This window comes from Coregonus lavaretus (assembly GCF_964263955.1).
Source record: "Coregonus lavaretus genome assembly, chromosome: 30".
NCBI classification, from domain to species: domain Eukaryota; kingdom Metazoa; phylum Chordata; class Actinopteri; order Salmoniformes; family Salmonidae; genus Coregonus; species Coregonus lavaretus.
The window spans coordinates 40,089,624-40,116,338 of NC_140017.1; the positions used below are offsets into that span (position 1 = coordinate 40,089,624).

Genomic DNA, 26,715 nt, shown 5'->3' on the forward strand with positions numbered 1-26,715 from the left:
AGGGGCGTTCTACACCAAGCAGCTAAAACATCAACAAGCTTATTTTAGCAAAAAAAAATACAAAAACTCCATCTCTCGCAGACAAACTTGATTCTGGTCAGACAAAAATGGCACATTGATAGCCTCAACAACAGCTACTGAAAAAAAAAAAAAAAGTGTGCATTGTTTTTCAGGAAGTGAAGGACCAACCAGTGTGTGGAGAGGGCGGGACAACAGTGAAAATATTTAGCTCCGGGAGCGACCTGCTGCAGCGCTGAAGAGAACCAGCGAGGCAACGCACTAGACCGAACAGTATTTCTACATTACCTACCTGATACGGTTCGGTAAGGCACATTTACAATATTCTGAAATACGCAGAAATATGTTCAATGCATTGTGTGTATCAGTTATACATCAATGGTTTGATTGCGGCCATTTTCACGTTTAGATTTGAAGATTGGTGATTTTATAATAGTTTATGTGATATGTTCATGTTTTCACATTATAGAGGTGCGGTTTTATGCCATGGCAAAGATGAAGTTACTAGGCGACCACGAGGAATAATGGATGTCACTTAGTGTTTTATGATAATTTTGTCTGTACTGAGTCTAATAATCTAACAAAGATGCTGATCTATCCACTAAAGGCAATAGCATCATCGATAGCCTATGAGGGGATTGTTTTTCAGTTGAGGACACCCAGACACACAATTACAATATTGTGGGTCTCTAATGTCCTTGAAATGGATTACGCCTAGTATTGACTTTAAATTCCTTCTCTCAAGTAAATGTTAAAATAAAAGGGTTGAATTCCCACCTCGGCGCAACACGCCCAGTCCCTGGGGCACAGACCTCAAGGCCAGAAAACATTATTGTTTTTGGAAAACACAGCTAACTTCCTGCATTTCACACATTACTTGTATATATATATATATATATTTAATTTTATAATGCTGCTGATCAGGGGGAATGACTGATAGAGACACATCCTCCCTTCATTATCACCTCTCTCTCTCCCTCACACCTACAGTACATACCCAGCACACACACACACATTAAATGCAAGGGAGGTCAGCGATAGACAGCTCTTGTCTATTATTATGACCAGGACATCTCTCACTGTGTGGCTGTATGTCTGCTGCACTGCTACTCTCTCTGTCTGTCTGTCTCTCTCTCTCTCTCTCTCTCTCTCTCTCTCTCTCTCTCTCTCTCTCTCTCTCTGTGTGTGTAATGTTCATGTTATTCAATGTCTCTCTCTCTCTCTCTCTCTCTCTCTCTCTCTCTCTCTCTCTCTCTCTCTCTCTCTGTGTGTAATGTTCATGTTATTCAATGTCTCTCTCTCTCTCTCTCTGTCTCTCTCTCTCTCTCTCTCTCTCTCTGTGTAATGTTCATGTTATTCAATGTCTCTCTCTCTTTCTCTCTCTCTGTCTCTCTCTCTCTCTCTCTCTCTCTCGCTCTCTCTCTCTGTGTAATGTTCATGTTATTCAATGTCTCTCGCTCTCTCTCTCTTTCTCCCTCTCTCTCTCTCTCTCTCTCTCTCTCTCTCTCTGTGTAATGTTCATGTTAATCAATGTCTCTCTCTCTCTCTCTCACTCTCTCTCTCTCTCTCTCTCTCTCTCTCTCTCTCTCTCTCTGTGTAATGTTCATGTTATTCAATGTCTCTCTCTCTCTCTCTCTCTCTCTCTCTCTCTCTCTCTCTCCATCCCTCCATACCTCTATCTCCCTTCCTCTTTAAAAAAAATTATCTCTCTGCTTCCTGTCCTCTCCTCTTCTCCCACAGATGGTTGTTTTTTTGTAACCTATCCTCTTTAGTCTCTTTAGTCCATTTTAAAATGGCCTCCAGTCATTAACTTCACTCACTGACCCTAAATAGAAACCGATCCAATTACATCTCAAATCTCTGAAGTGCGCTCCCTCTGTGCCAGTGTGTGTGTGGAAAGGGGTCAAGTGTTGCGGCGGTGCTGTTGTGCTGTATAAGGGGGGTGGGGTTGGGTAACTTTTCCCCCCCCCAACAAATATTTATTTTATTTTTTATTTATTTTAAAGGAACTCGGTCCGGCTTTAAACTTACTCTTGAACGTTGTAATAGTAGCATGGATAAGGTGCAATTTCGAAATTGGGTACATTTTACATTTTAGTCATTTAGAAGACGCTCTTATCCAGAGCGACTTACAGTTAGTGAGTGCATACATTTTCATACTGGCCCCCCGTGGGAAACGAACCCACAACCCTGGCGTTGCAAGCGCCATGCTCTACCAACTGAGCAACAGGGGACCATCAGTTCCTCTTGTCATGTTATCATTGCATACCTTAGAGAGCTATTTATAACTTGTCAGAAATGTCCAGATCAACTAGCCCATGTCAGCAAACGTTTTTTTAATTTAGGTTTTTTAGCCCATAGATATTGTTGACATTTTTTTGTCACTCAAATATCACATGAATACATATTAGACATGGCAAAATGTATAGAATTGCAAAAATATTTGCTTTAAAACTGCAGCATTTTCTTTGCACCCCATGACAACATGTGTAGAATTGCAGGAAATAAGCTTTAAACCTGCAAAATTCTCTCCACCAACAAGAGGGGTGTGAACAGTTTGTGTCATGAACAGTACTTATGCCCATAGAAATAGACGTTACGCATGCGTGTGGAGGGGGGGGGGGGGGGCACGGTATGTTCCCCAATGCAGGAAGGTTTGGGAACCCCTGCCCTACAGTATACCAGCAGAAGGAAATTACTGGGAAAAAGTACTAAATGAAAGGATAGAGGGACACAACCTCATATGGACTGTTTGTTGGTGGTTATTCTTAACTCAGGTGTTTCAGAGTTTGGGATGAGCTGAGATAAGGGATTGTCCTGTTGTCAAGTCAGATTTTAGCTTCGAGTCCCTGTTCCCCTGTCTGTCTGCCTGCCTGCCTGTCCATTTGTCTGTCTGTGTGTTTGTTTCTGTCTGTGTGAAGGGATATGAGAGGACAGAGCAGCACCAGAGGTAGGGGTTGGGTGGTTGTTTTAGGCTGTTAGGCTGGTCTGAGATTAACTGAGTATGATTTTGGCTGGGGGCACGGCATGACTGGGTAGGGGGAGAGAAAACTGGGGAGAGGAGGAGGGTAACGCTCTTGTTCTGTATCAGTGGATGAAGCTGTTGTCAGGTAGTCTCTTCATCACCTGTTCAATACAGGAGAGTTAGGGGTAGTCAGAGGAATGGATGGAGTGAAATGGAGGAGAGGAGACGATTCTGTTCTTCTATCATAAAGAGGAGCTGTAGTTTCTGAGATGTCACTGCTCTCTGTAGTATGTTGTTGAGGGGAGGCTGAGCTGCAAAACAATAGGTTTAGTCCCACAGTCCTCTCCCAGGACACAGTACACAGTCCTCTCCCAGGACACAGTCCTCTCCCAGGAGATCAGTCCTCTCCCAGGAGATCAGTCCTCTCCCAGGAGATCAGTCCTCTCCCAGGACACAGTGTTGGATCTGGAACAGATAGGAGATCAATTGGTACAAATGAATGTATAAAACCTCTCCTTCTCATCAGAATGAAGATCTGCACCGAGGATAGCGCAGAGCAATCTAAGAGAGAATGAGAGGTGTAGTTCATTCCTCTGATTGAGAAATGGATGGAGAGATGGGGGAAGGGGAGTGAGAGAGTGGAAGAACTAAGCTTTCTGTAGCCAGCAGACTGATTGTTATTCTCATGTCGCAGTGACACTGCCAGCGTGTGGCTGTGTTTGTGTGTTTAGAATATGAATATGTCATAATGAAGTGGAGACATCAGGCCTGGAGGACATAATGAAGTGGAGACATTAGGCCTGGAGGACATAATGAAGTGGAGACATTAGGCCTGGAGGACAGGACATAATGAAGTGGAGACATTAGGCCTGGAGGACAGGACATAATGAAGTGGAGACATCAGGCCTGGAGGACAGGACATAATGAAGTGGAGACATTAGGCCTGGAGGACATAATGAAGTGGAGACATTAGGCCTGGAGGACATAATGAAGTGGAGACATTAGGCCTGGAGGACAGGACATAATGAAGTGGAGACATCAGGCCTGGAGGACAGGACATAATGAAGTGGAGACATTAGGCCTGGAGGACAGGACATAATGAAGTGGAGACATTAGGCCTGGAGGACAGGACATAATGAAGTGGAGACATTAGGCCTGGAGGACAGGACATAATGAAGTGGAGACATTAGGCCTGGAGGACAGGACATAATGAAGTGGAGACATCAGGCCTGGAGGACAGGACATAATGAAGTGGAGACATTAGGCCTGGAGGACATAATGAAGTGGAGACATTAGGCCTGGAGGACATAATGAAGTGGAGACATTAGGCCTGGAGGACATAATGAAGTGGAGACATTAGGCCTGGAGGACAGGACATAATGAAGTGGAGACATTAGGCCTGGAGGACAGGACATAATGAAGTGGAGTCATTAGGCCTGGAGGACAGGACATAATGAAGTGGAGACATTAGGCCTGGAGGACAGGACATAATGAAGTGGAGACATTAGGCCTGGAGGACAGGACATAATGAAGTGGAGACATTAGGCCTGGAGGACAGGACATAATGAAGTGGAGACATTAGGCCTGGAGGACATAATGAAGTGGAGACATTAGGCCTGGAGGACATAATGAAGTGGAGACATTAGGCCTGGAGGACATAATGAAGTGGAGACATTAGGCCTGGAGGACAGGACATAATGAAGTGGAGACATTAGGCCTGGAGGACAGGACATAATGAAGTGGAGACATTAGGCCTGGAGGACAGGACATAATGAAGTGGAGTCATTAGGCCTGGAGGACAGGACATAATGAAGTGGAGACATTAGGCCTGGAGGACAGGACATAATGAAGTGGAGACATTAGGCCTGGAGGACAGGACATAATGAAGTGGAGACATTAGGCCTGGAGGACAGGACATAATGAAGTGGAGACATTAGGCCTGGAGGACATAATGAAGTGGAGACATTAGGCCTGGAGGACATAATGAAGTGGAGACATTAGGCCTGGAGGACATAATGAAGTGGAGACATTAGGCCTGGAGGACAGGACATAATGAAGTGGAGACATTAGGCCTGGAGGACAGGACATAATGAAGTGGAGACATTAGGCCTGGAGGACATAATGAAGTGGAGACATTAGGCCTGGAGGACAGGACATAATGAAGTGGAGACATTAGGCCTGGAGGACAGGACATAATGAAGTGGAGACATTAGGCCTGGAGGACAGGACATAATGAAGTGGAGACATTAGGCCTGGAGGACAGGACATAATGAAGTGGAGACATTAGGCCTGGAGGACATAATGAAGTGGAGACATTAGGCCTGGAGGACATAATGAAGTGGAGACATTAGGCCTGGAGGACAGGACATAATGAAGTGGAGACATTAGGCCTGGAGGACATAATGAAGTGGAGACATTAGGCCTGGAGGACATAATGAAGTGGAGACATTAGGCCTGGAGGACATAATGAAGTGGAGATATTAGGCCTGGAGGACATAATGAAGTGGAGACATTAGGCCTGGAGGACAGGACATAATGAAGTGGAGACATTAGGCCTGGAGGACAGGACATAATGAAGTGGAGACATTAGGCCTGGAGGAAATAATGAAGTGGAGACATTAGGCCTGGAGGACATAATGAAGTGGAGACATTAGGCCTGGAGGACAGGACATAATGAAGTGGAGACATTAGGCCTGGAGGACAGGACATAATGAAGTGGAGACATTAGGCCTGGAGGACAGGACATAATGAAGTGGAGACATTAGGCCTGGAGGACATAATGAAGTGGAGACATTAGGCCTGGAGGACATAATGAAGTGGAGACATTAGGCCTGGAGGACAGGACATAATGAAGTGGAGACATTAGGCCTGGAGGACATAATGAAGTGGAGACATTAGGCCTGGAGGACAGGACATAATGAAGTGGAGACATTAGGCCTGGAGGACAGGACATAATGAAGTGGAGACATTAGGCCTGGAGGACATAATGAAGTGGAGACATTAGGCCTGGAGGACATAATGAAGTGGAGTCATTAGGCCTGGAGGACAGGACAGAATGAAGTCGGGACAGCAGGCCTGGAGGACAGGACATAATGAAGTGGAGACATTAGGCCTGGAGGACATAATGAAGTGGAGACATTAGGCCTGGAGGACATAATGAAGTGGAGACATTAGGCCTGGAGGACATAATGAAGTGGAGACATTAGGCCTGGAGGACATAATGAAGTGGAGACATTAGGCCTGGAGGACATAATGAAGTGGAGACATTAGGCCTGGAGGACATAATGAAGTGGAGACATTAGGCCTGGAGGACAGGACATAATGAAGTGGAGACATTAGGCCTGGAGGACAGGACATAATGAAGTGGAGACATTAGGCCTGGAGGACATAATGAAGTGGAGACATTAGGCCTGGAGGACAGGACATAATGAAGTCGGGACAGCAGACCTGGAGGTAGGGCTGGGCGATATATGAAATTATTCCAAATGCCTGTATCGCAAGAATCAAGGTTTTGTTATTTTTCGCTTTAATGAGCGTTTATGTTCTCATGTTGTCTTTTTGGTCTCATTTCCTTCGCTCCTCTGTGTGCACCTTCCCATTTACACCAGAGATCTGTATATACTGACGAGATGCTCATGTCTCCGCCCTAACAATGGGAGTCGTTGTCCCAACTGCGGGAAGTCAGGCGACAAGCTTAGGTCCAAAGTATGCCCATGGAAACACATTGGCCTTATTTTGGACAGATTTTAGCTTCACCTCTTTACACACACACACACCAAGCCCCTCCCCCTGCCTCTCACGCCAACAAAGTTAATGCTTATTGCACATTTATAAAACACAGAGTAGACAGCTAGTATAAAAGTATTTGGCTAAAATGCTGCTAGCGGGTACCCCAATGCCGCGCGCGACAAACTGAGAACTCATTTTCCAATCAGATTCCAAACTCTTCACCATGGCCAAGACCAAAGAGCTCTCCAAGGATGTCAGGGACAAGATTGTAGACCTACACAAGGCTGGAATGGGCTACAAGACCATCGCAAAGCAGCTTGGTGAGAAGGTGACAACAGTTGGTGAGATCTTTCGCAAATGGAAGAAACACAAAATAACTGTCAATCTCCCTCGGCCTGGGGCTCCATGCAAGAGCTCACCTCGTGGAGTTGCAATGATCATGAGAACGGTGAGGAATCAGCCCAGAACTACAAGGGAGGATCTTGTCAATGATCTCAAGGCCCATAGTCACCAAGAAAACAATTGGTAACACACTACGCCGTGAAGGACTGAAAATCCTGCAGCGCCCGCAAGGTCCCCCTGCTCAAGAAAGCACATATACAGGCCCGTCTGAAGTTTGCCAATGAACATCTGAATGATTCAGAGGAGAACTGGGTGAAAATGTTGTGGTCAGATGAGACCAAAATGGAGCTCTTTGGCATCAACTCAAATCGCCGTGTTTGGAGGAGGAGGAATTCTGCCTATGACCCCAAGAACACCATCCCCACCATCAAACATGGAGGTGGAAACATTATGCTTAGGGGGTGTTTTTCTGCTAAGCGGACAGGACAACTTCACCGCATCAAAGGGACGATGGACGGGGCCATTTACCGTCAAATCTTGGGTGAGAACCTCCTTCCCTCAGCCAGGGCATTGAAAATGGGTCGTGGATGGGTATTCCAGCATGACAATGATCCAAAACACACGGCCAAGGCAACAAAGGAGTGGCTCAAGAAGAAGCACATTAAGGTCCTGGAGTGGCCTAGCCAGTCTCCAGACCTTAATCCCATAGAAAATCTGTGGAGGGAGCTGAAGGTTCGAGTTGCCAAACGTCAGCCTCGAAACCTTAATGACTTGGAGAAGATCTGCAAAGAGGAGTGGGACAAAATCCCTCCTGAGATGTGTGCAAATCTTGTGGCCAACTACAAGAAACGTCTGACCTCTGTGATTGCCAACAAGGGTTTTGCCACCAAGTATTAAGTCATGTTTTGCAGAGTGGTCAAATACTTATTTCCCTCATTAAAATGCAAATACATTTATAACATTTTTTTCTGGATTTTTTTGTTGTTATTCTGTCTCTCACTGTTCAAATAAACCTACCATTAAAATTATAGACTGATCATTTCTTTGTCAGTGGGCAAACGTACAAAATCAGCAGGGGATGAAATACTTTTTTCCCTCACTGTATAAGGAATTGGCAATTCGTTCTCATTCTGAGAAATAAGGTAGGGCACTTGATTTCAACATCTGAACAAAGTGGTCAGGCTAACATGCTTTTCAAACAGTTGGAGACAGACCGAAGGGTGTGTTCATAATAATTCAACTGTTCAACCTTGTTCACTAGCAAATAGATCCAAATTGGCTAAACTTGAAATATAAAGATTAGCTCGCTAATCACTTGCACGTGGGCTTGAGAGATTGTTGATGAGACCTGTGTTAATTTTCTATAGCCTAATGCCTGCTACAAGAAGTTAGTCATTTACATTTTAGTCATTTAGCAGGCGCTCTTATCCAGAGCAACTTACAGTTAGTGAGTGCATACATTTTTTTTTTCATACTGGCCCCCTGTGGGAATCGAACCCACAACCCTGGCGTTGCAAGCGCCATGCTCTACCAACTGAGCTACATAATGCACATTGCATTATGCATGGTTCTAGATAAATTTGTATAAAAAAATGGCATTTTCGTAGACAGACTTGAAAGCCAGATCAGTGATTATTGCACAAAAAAAAAGCTGGTTAAACTATTTTGCTGAAATAATTAAATTATTAGTGGGTCTTATGGTTGTGGAAGGCTTATATTTAACCTAGGTATAACTTCACAAGCCCTGAATTCATTAGATTATTGCTGACTGTTTGAAATGCAATGTATTTGACCTTTAATTGTACAACAACGCTTATTTAGAGAAAATACAAATTGAGATATACTGTATATATGATTTTTTAGAGATTGAAATCTTTGGCCTAAATGCCAAGCGTCACGTCTGGAGGAAACCTGGCACCATCCCTACGGTGAAGCATGGTGGTGGCAGCATCATGCTGTGGGGATGTTTTTCAGCGGCAGGGACTGGGAGACTAGTCAGGATCGAGGCAAAGATGAACAGAGCAAAGTACAGAGAGATCCTTAATGAAAACCTGCTCCAGAGCGCTCAGGACCTCAGACTGGGGCGAAGGTTCACCTTCCAACAGGACAAGTCTCTGAATGTCTTTGAGTGGCCCAGCCAGAGCCCGGACTTGATCGAACATCTCTGGAGAGACCTGAAAATAGCCGTGCAGCAATGCTCCCCATCCAACCTGACAGAGCTTGAGAGGATCTGCAGAGAAGAATGGGAGAAACTCCCCAAATACAGTTGTGTCAAGCTTGTAGCGTCATACCCAAGAAGACTCGAGGCCGTAATCACTGCCAAAGGTGCTTCAACAATGTACTGAGTAAAGGGTCTGAATACTTATGTATTCCGTTTTATTTTTATTTTTTATAAATGTTCAAACATTTCTAAAAACCTGTTTTTGCTTTGTCAGTATGGGGGTATTGTGTGTGTAAATTGATGAAGGGGAAAAAAACGATTTAATCAATTTTAGAATAAGGCTGTAACGTAACAAAATGTGGAAACAGTCAAGGGGTCTGAATACTTTCCGAATGCACTGTATCAATCGAACAGGGTATATTAAAAATAGACACTTACAAACATATACAATAACATGTTTCAATTTAATACAATACGCAAAAAAGGAAAGTTTTACATCTTCCTATGTCTGAGGGTGGTTATAACCTTCCAGACTTGGAATTGTATCAACTCACTACCCAAGGCTTTTACTTGCGACATATAGTTAAATGCACTAAAGAGGAACAATGGGTACATATTGAAGATGCGCATGCTCATCCCCAGAATCTTTTTACGTGTCTATTTTCAAAGATAAAGCTAAACATTAACAACTTCATAGTTAAGAACATGATAACAATATGGAAGAAAATGAAAAGTTTTTCTATAAGAACCAAAATCACTTCCTAAAAATACAACCTTATGGAACAATCCTTGGATAGAATTGAACTTTTTTAGACATCAGAGCAACCTTGAGGGATTCTTATTTGAGTCAGAAAAGGATGTTCATGTGATAGGGAAGATATACAAAATCTTGCAGAGAGCATATCCAACTGACAATCTCTTAGAAAATATTTATAAACTATTGAAACCAAGACTTTAAAAGAACTGATGTTGTCACAAGATGGAGGGAATGATGGAGCATAACTAACCAAATTACAGTTAACAAAATGTACGATTAATCCACTATACATTAATACAGTTGAAGTCGGATGTTTACATACACCTTAGCCAAATACATTTAAACTCAGTTTTTCACAATTCCTGACATTTAATCCTAGTAAAAATTCCCTGTCTTAGGTCAGTTAGGATCACCACTTTATTTTAAGAATGTGAAATGTCAGAATAATAGTAGAGAGAATGATTTATTTCAGCTTTTATTTCTTTCATCACATTCCCAGTGGGTCAGAAGTTTACATACACTCAATTAGTATTTGATACATTGTTTAACTTGGGTCAGGTTTGTAGGCCTCCTTGCTCGCACACGCTTTTTCAGTTCTGCCCACACATTTTCTATAGGATTGAGGTCAGGGCTTTGTGATGGCCAGTCCAATACCTTGACTTTGTTGTACTTAAGCCATTTTGCCACAACTTTGGAAGTATGCTTGGGGTCATTGTCCATTTGGAAGACCCATTTGCGACCAAGCTTTAACTTCCTGACTGATGTCTTGAGATGTTGCTTCAATATATCCACATAATTTTCCTTCCTCATGATGCCATCTATTTTGTGAAGTGCACCACTCCCTCCTGCAGCAAAGCACCCCCACAGCATGATGCTGCCACCTCCGTGCTTCACGGTTGGGATGTTGTTCTTCGGCTTGTAAGCGTTCTCCTTTTTCCTCCAAACATAACAGTGGTCATTATGGCCAAACAGTTCTATTTTTGTTTCATCAGACCAGAAGACATTTCTCCAAAAAGTACGATCTTTGTCCCCATGTGCAGTTGCAAACCGTAGTCTGGCTTTTTTATGGCAGTTTTGGAGCAGTGGCTTCTTCCTTGCTGAGCGGCCTTTCAGGTTATGTCGATATAGGACTGGTTTTACTGTGGATATAGATACTTTTGTACCTGTTTCCTCCAGCATCTTCACAAGGTCCTTTGCTGTTGTTCTGGGATTGATTTGCACTTTTCGCACCAAAGTACGTTCATCTCTAGGAGACAGAACGCGTCTCCTTCCTGAGCGGTATGACGGCTGCGTGGTCCCATAGTGTTTATACTTGCTTATTATTGTTTGTACAGATGAACGTGGTACCTTCAGGCATTTGGAAATTGCTCCCAAGGATGAACCAGACTTGTGGAGGTCTACAACTTTCTCCACCCTGTGAAGTTCATAAATTATTTCATCTGTAGCCTAATAAACTGCATGGTTTCCCTAGTCATAGTGGGAGGACCACACAACATATACTACATTACCAAAAGTATGTGGACACCTGCTCGTCGAACATCTCATTCCCAAATCATGGGCATTAATATGGAGTTGGTACCCCCTTTCCTGCTATAACAGCCTCCACTCTTCTGGGAAGGCTTTCCACTAGATGTTGGAACATTGCTGTGGGGACTTGCTTCCATTCAGCCACGAGCATTAGTGAGGTCAGGCACTGATGTTGGTCGATTAGGCCTGGCTCGCAGTCGAAGGCATTTCCACCGCCCTTTCTCGCATAATTAATTTTACGAACACAAAAAGATCCCGCCATTTCGAACGAAGGAATTATCCGTCGGCATTTATACCATTGTGCCAAAACTTCCTGTTTCCATCACAGCTGTCGTGATTTTTTTGATACGGTATGACTTTACTTGCATAAAAACTGTGAATGGAAACGCGGTTTATTTCTCTCTTTATTTCTCTCTCCATATCTCTCGCTATTCCTCTCTCTCTCTCTGTTCCTCTCTCTCTCCGTTTCTCTCGATTTCTCTCTCCGTTTCTCTCTATTTCACACAGAATGATTCATGTTGATTATTTTTTTGGGTGGAGCCAGGGGACAATCATCTTTGTTGAATAGTGTCCGCTCTTCTCCTTTCATATCAGTCAGAACACTACTACAAGAAGGAATCCATAACAAAACCCCCCCTTACCTCCCTTAATGACAGCCCTGATGGTGAAATTCTCCTGACTTTGAGGCAAGACTTCAGTCCACTGGATTGACAAAGCCCTTGTGAAAACGATGATCTGTATTTAAAAGGCAGAGACAGTGTACTGATGGAGATAGTTGAAACGTTGGAGTGGGAAGATGCACACACATTTTGAGACAGTGATGGGTTTTGACATCCTCCTGGTGTCTCACTGAAATCCCTCCCCGGGAGGCCTGTTTCTGAAGGACGTTCCTGAATGTCAGATTGTGTCTGTCTGTGTGTGGTGGGAGGATTAATGGGGCAAATAACTTTAAAGCGACACACAATGATACCCAGAGAGAACTTCTCTCTCAGAATATGTGAATTCTCAGAAAGTATGAGAGCTGTAATTGTTGTTATCGCTGAGGCCTATCTATCACAGCTCTCTGTCCTCTGTTCTCTCAAACCTAACATAGCTCTCTGTCCTCTCTGTTCTCTCAAACCTAACATAGCTCTCTGTCCTCTCTGTTCTCTCACTCTCAAACCTAGCACAGCTCTCTGTCCTCTGTTCTCTCAAACCTAACACAGCTCTCTGTCCTCTCTGTTCTCTCAAACCTAACACAGCTCTCTGTCCTCTCTGTTCTCTCAAAGCTAACATAGCTCTCTGTCCTCTCTGTTCTCTCAAAGCTAACATAGCTCTCTGTCCTCTCTGTTCTCTCAAACCTAACATAGCTCTCTGTCCTCTGTCCTCTCAAACCTAACATAGCTCTCTGTCCTCTCTGTTCTCTCAAACCTAACATAGCTCTCTGTCCTCTCAAACCTAACACAGCTCTCTGTCCTCTCTGTTCTCTCAAACCTAACATAGCTCTCTGTCCTCTCAAACCTAACATAGCTCTCTGTCCTCTGTCCTCTCTGTTCTCTCAAACCTAACATAGCTCTCTGTCCTCTGTCCTCTCAAACCTAACATAGCTCTCTGTCCTCTGTTCTCTCTGTTCTCTCAAACCTAACATAGCTCTCTGTCCTCTCTGTTCTCTCAAACCTAACACAGCTCGCTGTCCTCTATGTTCTCTCAAACCTAACATAGCTCTCTGTCCTCTGTCCTCTCAAACCTAACACAGCTCTCTGTCCTGTCTGTCCTCTCAAACCTAACACAGCTCTCTGTCCTTTCTGTTCTCTCAAACCTAACACAGCTCTCTGTCCTCTCTGTCCTCTCAAACCTAACACAGCTCTCTGTTTTGAAGTGTGTTTCAGGTAGAAGTCTTGAAGTGTGTTTCAGGTAGAAGTCTCGAAGTGTGTTTCAGGTAGAAGTCTCAAAGTGTGTTTCAGGTAGAAGTCTCGAAGTGTGTTTCAGGTAGAAGTCTCGAAGTGTATTTCAGGTAGAAGTCTCGAAGTGTATTTCAGGTAGAAGTCTCGAAGTGTATTTCAGGTAGAAGTCAGAAGTCTCGAAGTGTGTTTCAGGTAAAAGTCTTGAAGTGTGTTTCAGGTAGAAGTCTCAAAGTGTGTTTCAGGTAGATGTCTCGAAGTGTGTTTCAGGTAGAAGTCTCGAAGTGTGTTTCAGGTAGAAGTCTCGAAGTGTATTTCAGGTAGAAGTCTCGATGTCACACCCTGGCTCTGGGGACTCTATATGTTGAGCCAGGGTGTGTATATTCTATGTTTTGTATTTCTGTGTTGGCCAGAGTGGTTCCCAATCAGAGGCAACGAGTGTCAGCTGTTGCTGGTTGTCTCTGATTGGGAGCCATATTTATAGAGGCTGTTTTCCCACAATAGTTGGGGGATCTTGTTCCAGTTGGTTTGTTCCTTTTGGTCTGTACCGTAGGACTGCACGTATCGTTTGTTGTTTTTGTTCGAGTGTTTACTCTCTTTAAATAAAGTATGTGTGCTTTCAACGCTGCGCCTTGGTCTACTCCGTCTAACGATCGTGACACTCGAAGTGTGTTTCAGGTAGAAGTCTCGAAGTGTGTTTCAGGTAGAAGTCTCAAAGTGTGTTTCAGGTAGATGTCTCGAAGTGTGTTTCAGGTAGAAGTCTCGAAGTGTGTTTCAGGTAGATGTCTCGAAGTGTGTTTCAGGTAGAAGTCTCGAAGTGTGTTTCAGGTAGAAGTCTCGAAGTGTGTTTCAGGTAGAAGTCTCGAAGTGTGTTTCAGGTAGAAGTCTCGAAGTGTGTTTCAGGTAGAAGTCTCGAAGTGTGTTTCAGGTAGATGTCTCGAAGTGTGTTTCAGGTAGAAGTCTCGAAGTGTGTTTCAGGTAGAAGTCTCGAAGTGTGTTTCAGGTAGAAGTCTCGAAGTGTGTTTCAGGTAGATGTCTCGAAGTGTGTTTCAGGTAGATGTCTCGAAGTGTGTTTCAGGTAGAAGTCTCGAAGTGTGTTTCAGGTAGAAGTCTCGAAGTGTGTTTCAGGTAGAAGTCTCGAAGTGTGTTTCAGGTAGATGTCTCGAAGTGTGTTTCAGGTAGCAGCTCTTATAGCAGCAGAGTCAGAGTGGGGACTCAGTGTTTCTGTAAAATGACTCTGCAGCTACAGGGTAAAGCTTGGGTTTCATTCTGCTATCTTGGTGAGTATGCCTTCTTAAAGGTGTTGGGTTGAAATGGCATTGAGGATTAAAGTGTCTGAGGTGTTGAATGGCGTCACGTTCAAAATAACCACTGTATATTAGTGGGGATTTAGGATCAGCCGTGTTGCTTTCAAAGGCCAACAGGTTTAATTCTATTGATTTTAGAAGCTGTTAAGATTAAACAGAAATTACTTGGGGTTTGTGCTCTGCTGGCATCACGTCAGGTTTTTAAGAGGCATATGGGTATAACAGGTGTTGGTTTTCACATGTGGCGCTCAGGTGATGCCCATCCCAGACCCATACCCCCCCCCCCCCCCACCCTCTCCCTCTCTCCCCAGTCTGTCTACCCTACCAGGGCAGGTGTACCCTTACAGGCGGCAGGCTGCTTTAAGAGAATGGCTCCGCTCCCACAACTCATAAGGTCACACAGGTGTCACTATTACACAGATAATACACCTCCGCCTCCCCCTCACTCACACGTCTTTATCTGGCTCACAACCTGCCCTCTGTGTTGGGTTTATGGAGGAGCCACACACAATGCTCCTCTTACCCAATGAGAGCAGGCGTGGCCACGTCCCTCTCGTTCTCTCTCTCATTCCGTCTATCGCTCTAAAAACGCAGTGGCACGCTCCTGTTTTCTTTTCAGAAAACAGCGTTGCCAGGCAACGGTATAAGGATGAGGATGGAGGAATAAGTGACGGAGGGCGAGAGAAAGAGGGAGGGGGGGGGATGGATGGAGGCAAAGGGTCACTACTCAATCATTCATGGCACATATTCTATGTTTTGGGTTAGGCAGTGAGCAGGCATTCTCACAGCAGATTATGAAGGAAAATATGATTTAACAGGAGATTATATGATTAGGGATGAAATCTGCATTCGCTCATTTAGTAAATCAGCACCAAACAGAGTTTCTTCTGTCACACTAGAGGAGGTTTATCACTCGTCCTCCTCTCCTCTCCTCTCCTGTCCTGTCCTCTCCTCTCCTCTCCTCTCCTCTCCTCTCCTCTCCTCTCCTCTCCTCTCCCCTCCCCTCCCCTCCTCTCCTCTCCTCTCCTCTCCTCTCCTCTCCTCTCCTCTCCTCTCCTCTCCTCTCCTCTCCTCTTTTCAACTCAAATCAAATGTTATTCGGCACATGCTTCGTAAACAACAGGGGTAGACTAACAGTGAAGCGCTGACTTACAGGCCCTTCCCAACAATGCAGAGAGAAAGAAAATAGAGAAATAATAGAAAAGTAATAACACGTAATAATACAATTAATAATAGATACACAATGAGTAATGATAACTTGGCTATATACACGGGGTACCAGTACCGAGTCGGTGTGCATGGTTACGAGGTAATTGAGGTAGATATGTACATATAACTAGGAATAAAGTGACAGATAGTAAGCAGCAGCTTATGTGATGAGACAAAAAAGGGTCAATGCAGATGGTCCGGGTAGCTATTTGGTTAACTATTTAACTTACTATTTAGCAGTCTTATGGCTTGGGGGTAGAAGCTGTTCAGGGTCCTGTTGGTTCCAGACTTGGTGCATCGGTACCGCTTGCCGTGCGGTAGCAGAGAGAACAGTCTATGACTTGTGTGACTGGAGTCTTTGACAGTTTTTAGGGCCTTCATCTGACACCGCCTGGTATAGAGGTCCTGGATGGCAGGAAGCTTGGCCCCAGTGATGTACTGGGCCGTACGCACAACCCTCTGTAGCGCCTTGCGGGCTGATGCCGAGCAGTTGCCATACCAGGCGGTGATGCAGCCAGTCAAGATGCTCTCAATGGTGCAGCTGTATAACTTTTTAAGGATCTGAGGGCCCATACTAAATCTTTTCAGCCTCCTGAGGGGGAAGAAGCGTTGGACCATGATTGATCCTGAGTGATGTAGACACTGAGCTCTTGACCCGCTCCACTACAGCCCCATCGATGTGAATGGGGGAGTACTCTGCCCTCTGTTTCCTGTAGTCCACGATCACCTCCTTTATCTTGCTGATGTTGAGGGGGGAGGTCGTTGTCCTGTCACCACACTGCCAGGTGTGACCTCCCTATAGGCTGTCTCATCGTCGTCGGTGATCAGGCCTGCCACCGTCGTGTCGTGGGCAAACTTAATGATGGTGTTGGAGTCGTGTGCGGCCACGCGGTTGTGGGTGAACAGGGAGTACAGGAGGGGACTAAGCACGCACCCTTGAGGTGCCCCCCATGTTGAGGATCAGCGTGGCGGATGTGTTGTTGCCTACCCTCACTACCTGGGGGCGGCCTGTCAGGAAGCCCAGGATCCAGTTGCAGAAGGAGGTGTTCAGTTCCAGGGTCCTTAGCCTAGTGATGAGCTTGGAGGGCACTATGGTGTTGAACGCTGAGCTGTAGTCGATGAACAGCATTCTCACTTAGGTGTTCCTCTTGTCCAGGTGGGAAAGGGCAGACCTAAATCCCACTATTACCATGCCTGCTTTTATACCAGCATTTGCGTACACTGAGTGTACAAAACAGGAACACCTTCCTAATATTGAGTTGTACCTCTTTTTGCCCTCAGAACAGCCTCAATTCATTGGGGGCATGGACTCTACAAGGTGCCGAAAGCGTTCCACAGGGATGCTGGCCCCATGTTGACTCCAATGCTTCCCACAGTTGTGTCAAGTTGGCTGGATGTCCTTTGGGTGGTGGATTATTCTTGATACAGACGGGAAACTGTTGAGCGTGAAAAACCCAGCAGCATTGCAGTTCTTGACACACTCAAACCGGTTCGCCTGGCAGCTAATACTATACAGCATTAAAAGGCACTCAAATCTTTTGTCTTCCCATTCACCCTCTGAATGGCACACATTCACAATCCATATCTCAATTGTCTCAACCCTTAAAAATCCTTCTTTAACCTGTCTCCTCCCCTTCATCTACACTGATTGAAGTGGATTTAACAAGTGACATCAATAAGGAATAATAGCTTTCACCTGGATTGACCTGGTCAGTCTATGTCATGGAAAGAGCAGGTGTTCATAATGTTTTGTGCACTCAGTGTATATCTGAAAGGGGTAGAGGTAAACAACATGGACAAACATAAGCCACCTATGGACATGCATTTTCACAGACCCTGTAACCAAATACAGGTATTGGGTTTGTGTGAATGGTTCTCTGCTTTTTTTACAGTAGGATAACTGGCTGTTTATCAGTATAGATGTAGTTATAGTAGGATAACTGGCTGTTTATCAGTATAGATGTAGTTACAGTAGGATAACTGGCTGTTTATCAGTATATATGTAGTTACAGTAGGATAACTGGCTGTTTATCAGTGTAGATGTAGTTACAGTAGGATAACTGGCTGTTTATCAGTGTAGATGTACTTATAGTAGGATAACTGGCTGTTTATCAGTATAGATGTAGTTACAGTAGTATAACTGGCTGTTTATCATTATAGATGTAGTTACAGTAGGATAACTGGCTGTTTATCAGTATAGATGTAGTTACAGTAGGATAACTGGCTGTTTATCAGTATATATGTAGTTACAGTAGGATAACTGGCTGTTTATCAGTATAGATGTAGGATAACTGGCTGTTTATCAGTATAGATGTAGTTACAGTAGGATAACTGGCTGTTTATCAGTATAGATGTAGTTACAGTAGAATAACTGGTTGTTTATCAGTATAGATGTAGTTACAGTAGGATAACTGGCTGTTTATCAGTATAGATGTAGTTACAGTAGGATAACTGGCTGTTTATCAGTGTAGATGTAGTTACAGTAGGATAACTGGCTGTTTATCAGTGTAGATGTAGTTACAGTAGGATAACTGGCTGTTTATCAGTATAGATGTAGTTACAGTAGGATAACTGGCTGTTTATCAGTATAGATGTAGTTACAGTAGGATAACTGGCTGTTTATCAGTATAGATGTAGTTACAGTAGGATATCTGTCTGTTTATCAGTATAGATGTAGTTACAGTAGGATTACTGGCTGTTTATCAGTATAGATGTAGTTACAGTAGGATAACTGGTTGTTTATCAGTATAGATGTAGTTACAGTAGGATAACTGGCTGTTTATCAGTATAGATGTAGTTACAGTAGGATAACTGGCTGTTTATCAGTATAGATGTAGTTACAGTAGGATAACTGGCTGTTTATCAGTGTAGATGTAGTTACAGTAGGATAAATGGCTGTTTATCAGTATAGATGTAGTTACAGTAGGATAACTGGCTGTTTATCAGTATAGATGTAGTTACAGTAGGATAACTGGCTGTTTATCAGTGTAGATGTAGTTACAGCAGGATAACTGGCTGTTTATCAGTGTAGATGTAGTTACAGTAGGATAACTGGCTGTTTATCAGTATAGATAAACTCTCTCTCCCTCTGCCCTCTCTCTTTCTCGCACGCTCTCTCTAGCTCTCAACTTTCCCATGTTGATTCTCGGCCTCCTGCCCCTCCTCCTGTTGCCGGGCCCTGGTTGCCATGCGGCTGACATTCCGGAGGACACCACGGCAGAGTTCGCCGTCAGACTGTACCACCAGCTGCAGGCGCGGGGGAGGGACGACAACATCATCTTCTCCCCCCTCAGTGTGGCTGTGGCCCTGGGCATGGTGGAGCTGGGGGCCCGTGGGGCCTCCCTCACAGAGATACGCCAGGCTGTCGGCTTCAGCCACCTACCTACAGGTATACACACCTCAGAACACACACACTCTCACAGCCACCTCCCAGTGAGTAAGACGTCTGTCTCTCTGTCCGTCTCCCAGATGAGGAGTTTTCTCTGCTCCAGAACCTGACAGGGGCTCTGTCTGAGGACGATGCCCACTACATCATCAGATTGGCCAACTCCCTCTTCCTGCAGAGCGGCGTGACCTTTAACCCGGAGTTCTTGCGGCTGATGAGGAAGTACTTCCGGGCGGAGGTGGAGACGGTGGACTTCAGTGAATCAGCCGCCGTGGCAGAGCAGATCAATGGCTGGGTAGAGAACCACACTGAGAGTGAGTTTGTGTGTGGAATCAATGTTACCTAATGCTAATGCGTGTGGTTCTATTTACAGTCATGCATATAAGTTAACCACAGGTAGAACCAACAGCCCTGTGTGTGTGTGTGTGTGTGTCTCCAGGTAAGATCCGTGACCTGCTGTCAGCTGATGACTTCAGCAGTGTGACCCGGCTGACCCTGGTCAACGCTGTGTACTTCCGGGGAAGCTGGAAGAACCAGTTCAGACCGGAAAACACCAGAACCTTCTCTTTCAGCAAAGACGACGGGAGCGAGGCCCAGACACACATGATGTACCAGCAGGGAAACTTTTACTACGGTAGGGGGGGGGTAGGGTAGGGGTAGGGGGGGGGGGGGGGGGGGGGGGGGGGGGGGGGGGTAGGGGGGGGGTGTGACAGCATATGTGAACTCTCATGTACCAGTCGGAATAGAAACAGGTCCCCCAAGAGATGCCTGTATATAAATCCTATACTTTTATCACACACACACACACACACACACACACACACACACACACTCACAAACACACACACACACACACACTCTCACAAACACACACACACACACACTCAAAAACACACACTCTCTCAAAAACACACACACTCTCACAAACACACACACTCTCACAAACACACACACACACTCTCACAAACACACTCTCAAAAACACACATACACTCTCAAAAACACACACACTCTCACAAACACACACACACACTCAAACTTTAAAGTCTGAAGACCGACCCCATGCCGTGCTGCTACTCCCTCCAACCAGACGGCCTACATTCAGAGCTTTACTGAAAGAGCTGATCTAGCACACACGCACACACACACACACACACACACACACACACACACACACACACACACACACACACAAACACACACACACCCTTTTGCATGAAAAAGCAAATGTTCCAGAAAATGCTTTTCTTATCTTGTATATTCTGTCTCTTCCGTCTCTCTCACAACCACAGACTCTCATCTGATATTGTCCTTATTCTAAACATAAAATAAATGTGTCTCTGACATTGCCTACCTGTCTGTGTTTCTGTCTGTTTGTCTGTCTGTCTGTCTGTCTGTCTGTCTGTGTGTGTCTTGTCTCAGGTGAGTTCAGTGATGGTTCGTCCGAGGCGGGTGGTGTGTACCAGGTGTTGGAGATGCCCTATGAAGGAGAGGACATGAGCATGCTGGTAGTGTTACCCAGACAGGAAGTCCCCCTGGCAGCCCTGGAGCCCATCATCAGAGCCCCTCTCCTGGAGGAGTGGGCCAACAACGTCAAGAGGCAGAAGGTGGAGGTCTACTTGCCCAAGTAAAGGAGAGAAGACAAACACACACACGTTTATCTCTTCTGTTTATGTGATGTCAGGTTTGATGTGAGACACACGCTGGCTCACACACACAAACAACACTTGTTCCATTGTATGTGTGTGTGTGTGTTGTCAGGTTCAAGGTTGAGCAGAAGGTAGACCTGAAGGAGATTCTGCAGGATCTGGGCATCAAGAACATCTTCACTAAAGACGCTGACCTCTCCGCCATGACAGGTGAGATGGCAGGTAGGAGCCCAGCCTGCCCACGTCTCACAGACACACACACACACATACACACACACACACACACACACACCTCCGCCATGACAGGTGAGATGGCAGGTAGGAGCCCAGCCCAGCCTGCCCACGTCTCACAGACACACACACATACCGCCATGACAGATTAGATAACTGTTATTATTGGTCTTTAATTGGAGTGGTTGTTGGGAAAACTGAGGTCTGAGGAAAAAGCAACGGTGGGTTTAATAAATCAAATCTAATTATGCAATATGAGGTGGGGGAACATCAAACAGCATCAGAGAAACTGACCAACCTCCTGTAGAAAGATTCCAGGCTAATACTCTGTGGTTATGTGTTCATGTGAATCATCAGTGTGTCATCCAGGTGACCTTGGTCCCGGTACTTTTCAGTGATGAGCTTTGGCATCACTTCCTATCAACAGAGAACCAGTGCAAACCAACAGATAGTTAACCATTACAGTTTTAGCGCATTTATTCGGAAAGAGCTACCTTGAAAATATCTACCAAGGTACCTCAAGCTGAGTGGTTGGGGCAGAACAGCGTCAGAGAGGGTAAAAAATAGTCGGATAGAGATCTTTAACAGTCTCAGCCAGGAGTGTTAGAAACACTTCACTCTTTGTGTTTCCTGTGTGTGTGTGTGTTGTTCCAGACGGTAAGGACCTGTTCATTGGGAAGGCGGTGCAGAAGGCCTACCTGGAGGTGACCGAGGAGGGTGCAGAGGGAGCTGCAGGATCAGGTGACCTTATAGTTGCATCATCATTCTCTATCCCCTCACCTCCACCAACCCTCAACAGAGGACCTCTTTATATCCAAACTGCCCACTTTCTCTGTTACCCTTACTGTCTACTGACCTCATAGTTAACTTCCTGAAATGACATTCTGTCTGCAGGGTCTACCTTTACTGTCTACTGGCTTTCTGCTCTCTCTTTTTTCCTCTCTCTCCTCTCTCTCTCTCTCTCTCTCTCTCTCTCTCTCTCTCTCTCTCTCTCTCTCTCTCTCTCTCTCTCTCTCTCTCTCTCTCTCTCTCTCTCTCTCTCTCTCTCTCTAACAGTGCCCCCTCCTGCTGACTGTTCAGAGTGTCAGTAGATTTAAATGTCTCAATTGTATACTCCTTGCATCCTCTCTCATCGCCTCCTTCTTAAAACCCATTGGAGGAGAAGGGCAGAGGGGAGGGAACCTCTGGCTTTCTCATCCAATGGGTTTTGAGAAGGAGGCAAGGAGAGAGGACGCGAGGAGTATGCAACTGAGATTTTCCCCGTGTCTTGAATGTTCTCTCTCGCTCCGTCTCTGTGTCCTGTAGGAATGATAGCCCTCACCAGGACTCTGGTGCTGTACCCTCAGGTCATGGCTGATCACCCGTTCTTCTTCCTCATCAGAAACCGCAGGACAGGTGTGTGTTATACTGTCGGTCAGTCAGTCAGTCTCCGTCTGCTTATATACAGTACCAGTCAAACGTTTGGACACACCTACTCATTCAAGTGTTTTTGTTTATTTTTAGTATTTTCTACATTGAAGAATAATAGTGAAGATATCAAAACTATGAAATAACACATATGGAATCATGTAGTAACCAAAAAAGTGTTAAAAAAAATCAGAATATATTTTATATTTGAGATTCTTCAAAGTAGCCACCCTTTGCCTTGATGACAGCTTTGCACACTCTTGGCATTCTCTCTACCAGCTTCATGAGGAATGCTTTTCCAACAGTCTTGAAGGAGTTCCCACATATGCTGAACACTTGTTGGATGCTTTTCCTTCACTCTGCGGTCCAACTCATCCCAAACCATCTCAATTGGGTTGAGGTCGGGTGATTGTGGAGGCCAGGTCATCTGATGCAGCACTCCATCACCCTCCTTGGTCAAATAGCCCTTACACAGCCTGGAGGTGTGTTTTGGGTCATTGTCCTGTTGAAAAACAAATGACAGTCCCACAAAGTGCAAACCAGATGGGATGGCATATCGCTGCAGAATGCTGTGGTAGCCATGCTGGTTAAGTGTGCCTTGAATTCTAATTAAATCACTGACAGTGTCACCAGCAAAGCACCATCACACCTCCTCCTCCATGCTTCACGGTGCATGCGGAGATCATCCGTTCACCTACTATGCGTCTCACAAAGACACGGCGGTTGGAAACGCATGTACATATTACCTCAATTACCTGGACTAACCGGTGCCCCCGCACATTGACTCGGTACCGGTACCCCCCTGTATACAGCGTCACTACTGTTATTTTACTGCTGCTCTTTAATTTTTATATTTTTTACTTAACACTTATTTTTCTTTCAACTATATCGTTGGTTAAGGGCTTGTAAGTAAGCATTTCACTGTAAGGTCTATACCTTTTGTATTAGGCGCATTTGACAAATAAAAATTGATTTGATTTGACAGTTTCTTTCTCTCCTCTTGCCACTCCCTCCAGGTTCCATCCTTTTCATGGGCAGGGTCATGACACCAGATGTCATCGAGCCTACCGACTTCGACAACGACTCCATGTAACTATGAAGACGGCCAATGGGATTCCAGTGTGCTGCTATCCTGCTATGAGGTCATATGCTCAAAACCAATCAAATCCAGGCAAAACGACGCCATAAATGCAACCTTTCCTCTCCCCATCGTTGGCTGTGTTTTTATACTCTTATCGAGAATATATATGATTCCTATTCTATATTCTATATATTGATATATACATATAATGTGACTGTGTTTTGATACTGTATGCTTTAACCACTTGGTAAGAGAGAGGGAGAGAGCTGTAAATACACTACATGACCAAAAGTATGTGGACACCTGCTCGTCGAACATCTCATTCCAAAATCATGGGCATTAATATGGAGTTGGTCCACCCTTTGCTGCTATAACAGCCTCCACTCTTCTGGGAAGGCTTTCCACTAGATGTTGGAACATTGCTGCGGGGACTTGCTTCCATTCAGCCACAAGAGCATTAGTGAGGTCGGGCCTTCCACAAACTGTTGCCACAAAGTTGGAAGCACAGAATTGTCTAGAATGTCATTGTATGCTGTAGCGTTAAGATTTCCCTTCACTGGAACTAAGGGGCCTTGCCCGAACAATGAAAAAAGCCCCAGACCATTATTCCTCCTCCACCAAACTTTACAGTTGCCACTATGCATTGGGGCAGGTAGCGTTCTCCTGGCATCCGCCAAACCCAGATTTGACCGTCGGACTGCCAGATGGTGAAGCGTGATTCATCGGTCCAGAGAACACGTTCCCACTGCTCCAGAGTCCAATAGCGGTGAGCTTTACACCACTCCAGCCGACGCTTGGCATTGCGCATGGTGATCTTAGGCTTGTGTGCGGCTGCTCAGCCATGGAAACCCATTTCATGAAGCTCCTGACGAACAGTTATTGTGCTGACATTGCTTACAGAGGCAGTTTGGAACTCTGTAGTGGGTGTTGCAACCGAGGACAGACTATTTTTACACGCTACGCGCTTCAGCACTCTGAGCTCTTCAGTAAGGCCATTCTACTGCCAATGTTTGTCTATGGAGATTGCATGGCTATGTGCTCGATTTTATACACCTGTCAGCAACGGGTATGGCTGAAATAGCCGAATTCACTAATTTGAAGGGGTGTCCACATACTTTTGTATAAATAAAGAGAAGTAATGTTTTCTATCATGTATTGGATCAGTAGAAAGAAAATATATATCCATGCCCTTTAATTTCACTAGCCTCACACACACAAATGCATACACACATGCTCTGTTGTTTAAGGTGTGTGTCTCCAAAATCACCATCATTATATTCCTGTACATGTACTATTGTGTTAGATACCAGACAAGATATTTATTGCAACAACAAAAAAAAGTGTGCAGACAATTTATGTATTTAATCACACAGAATCTTAGTAATTTTATTTTAGTTCCTCTGTTTTTTTTTTTAAACGCTAGAAGTACTTGATGAACTAATATGCCTTCTGAGTTGTTGATTGAGTGGAGGCTTTTGCAGACAGGTGAACAGGTTGCTATTGAGAAGAGGCGTGCATTTGGAGACTGCGTTTGGATGTACAGGGAGAAATTATAACACCAGCTGTATTCACTCTTTTACTGAAATAAATATGAATGTGTTCCAGTTACAATTGTCTGTCTTTTTTATATAATTGCATTGAATTGTATTTGGTAACACTACTTTACATTAAGTTCCTCTTAGACCTGTGTAGTCGCTTTGTAATTACTCTACTTACAACATTGTACTGTATTAGTAATAGTAATTACATAATTTCTAATGGTGACCCTCTGAGGTAAAAGGCCATATAACAGTATTGTCACGTTAAGACTGGAAATGACCTAGACAAGCCCTCTGGATGCATCACTATCCTCATTGAAATAGCATAACAGCAAGAACAGAGTAGAGTCCTAGACCAAATCTGATCAATATTATTTTTGGGGGCAAGGATAGGGCCATCATTTGGCATGGAGAGAGAGAGAGAGAGAGAGAGAGATCTTATCACAGAAGTAGTCAAGGGCACGCTAGAGGACAGACAAGACTAGGGAATGAGGCTGCATCTCAAAGGCTTCCTCTCCTCATCTCCTCCCCCTCATTGCAGATGATGGAAAGGAAGCTGTAGGCATTATCATATCATTACAGAACAATACTGGACAACCGAAGCCTCAGCAAGCCAGGAGGGGAGGGGAGGAGCGAAGGGGGGTCCAGAGAAACTGCGTTACGCCAGTGTGTAGGCAGTATAATCATATCATTACAGAACAATACTGGACAACCCGAAGCCTCAGCAAGCCAGGAGGGGAAGGGAGGAGCGAAGGGGGTCCAGAGAAACTGCGTTACGCCAGTGTGTAGGCAGTATAATCATATCATTACAGAACAATACTGGACAACCCGAAGCCTCAGCAAGCCAGGAGGGGAAGGGAGGAGCAAAGGGGGTCCAGAGAAACTGCGTTACGCCAGTGTGTAGGCAGTATAATCATATCATTACAGAAGCCACTTTACACTATTTACATGCACTATTGAGAGGTCAATGTCAGAGATGGACTTGCCACAGTGGGTTCAGTCACAGGGTATCAGTGAGTGGGATATGGAGCAACTTTCTTCTCAAAGATCTATTCATTTGGTATTCAGGTCCAAGAGTGTGCACCGTCACACCGCGCAGCGCGTCCCGTACCAGAACGTGATTGATCAGCGCGCGCATGACCCCACATTTAATTGAATCGAAGGTTGTTGGAGACCTTGCGCCAGAATAAAAGCAGAAAATCCTTCATTCGCTTCAAGCACAGACTGATTTCCTCAAATTCAATTGTGTTTATGGGAATGTAGCATTAATCTATCTCTTTCTCTTATTTCATGTATTTTTTCTCAAACAAAAAAAATCTAATTTCTGTTATTTAAAGGATGCAATAAAACGAAACAAGCATGATCACTTTTGTGTTTAATTAAAAGCAATCAATAATATTCTAGTTTATTTCTTAAAGGAATGCTACTCAATCAAAATAGGTGATAATCCTTAGGTCTAGACTACTTGTCACTACAAACAGGCAAGACATTCTGGAATTGTTTTAAGATGTTCAAACTATGGATGATTTA

The 26,715-nt window shown here is 44.6% G+C and overlaps 1 protein-coding gene across 2 annotated transcripts; it reads left to right on the forward strand.

Annotated features, from left to right (window-relative positions):
- Positions 1-249: 249 nt before the first annotated feature.
- Positions 250-25,254, forward strand: LOC311105902 (neuroserpin-like). Of its 2 annotated transcripts, none has more exons than XM_084148125.1 (9): positions 250-323; positions 19,017-19,283; positions 19,364-19,594; positions 19,720-19,914; positions 20,702-20,906; positions 21,041-21,150; positions 21,814-21,900; positions 22,465-22,554; positions 23,583-25,254. In XM_084148125.1, the coding sequence occupies exons 2-9, from the start codon at positions 19,031-19,033 to the stop codon at positions 23,657-23,659; spliced, it is 1,248 nt and encodes a 415-aa protein (XP_084004251.1). In that variant the 5' UTR covers positions 250-323; positions 19,017-19,030; the 3' UTR covers positions 23,660-25,254. The 2 variants fall into 2 exon arrangements, with proteins under 2 accessions (XP_084004251.1, XP_084004252.1); XM_084148126.1 differs by having other exon boundaries at positions 254-323; positions 21,041-21,138.
- Positions 25,255-26,715: the final 1,461 nt, after the last annotated feature.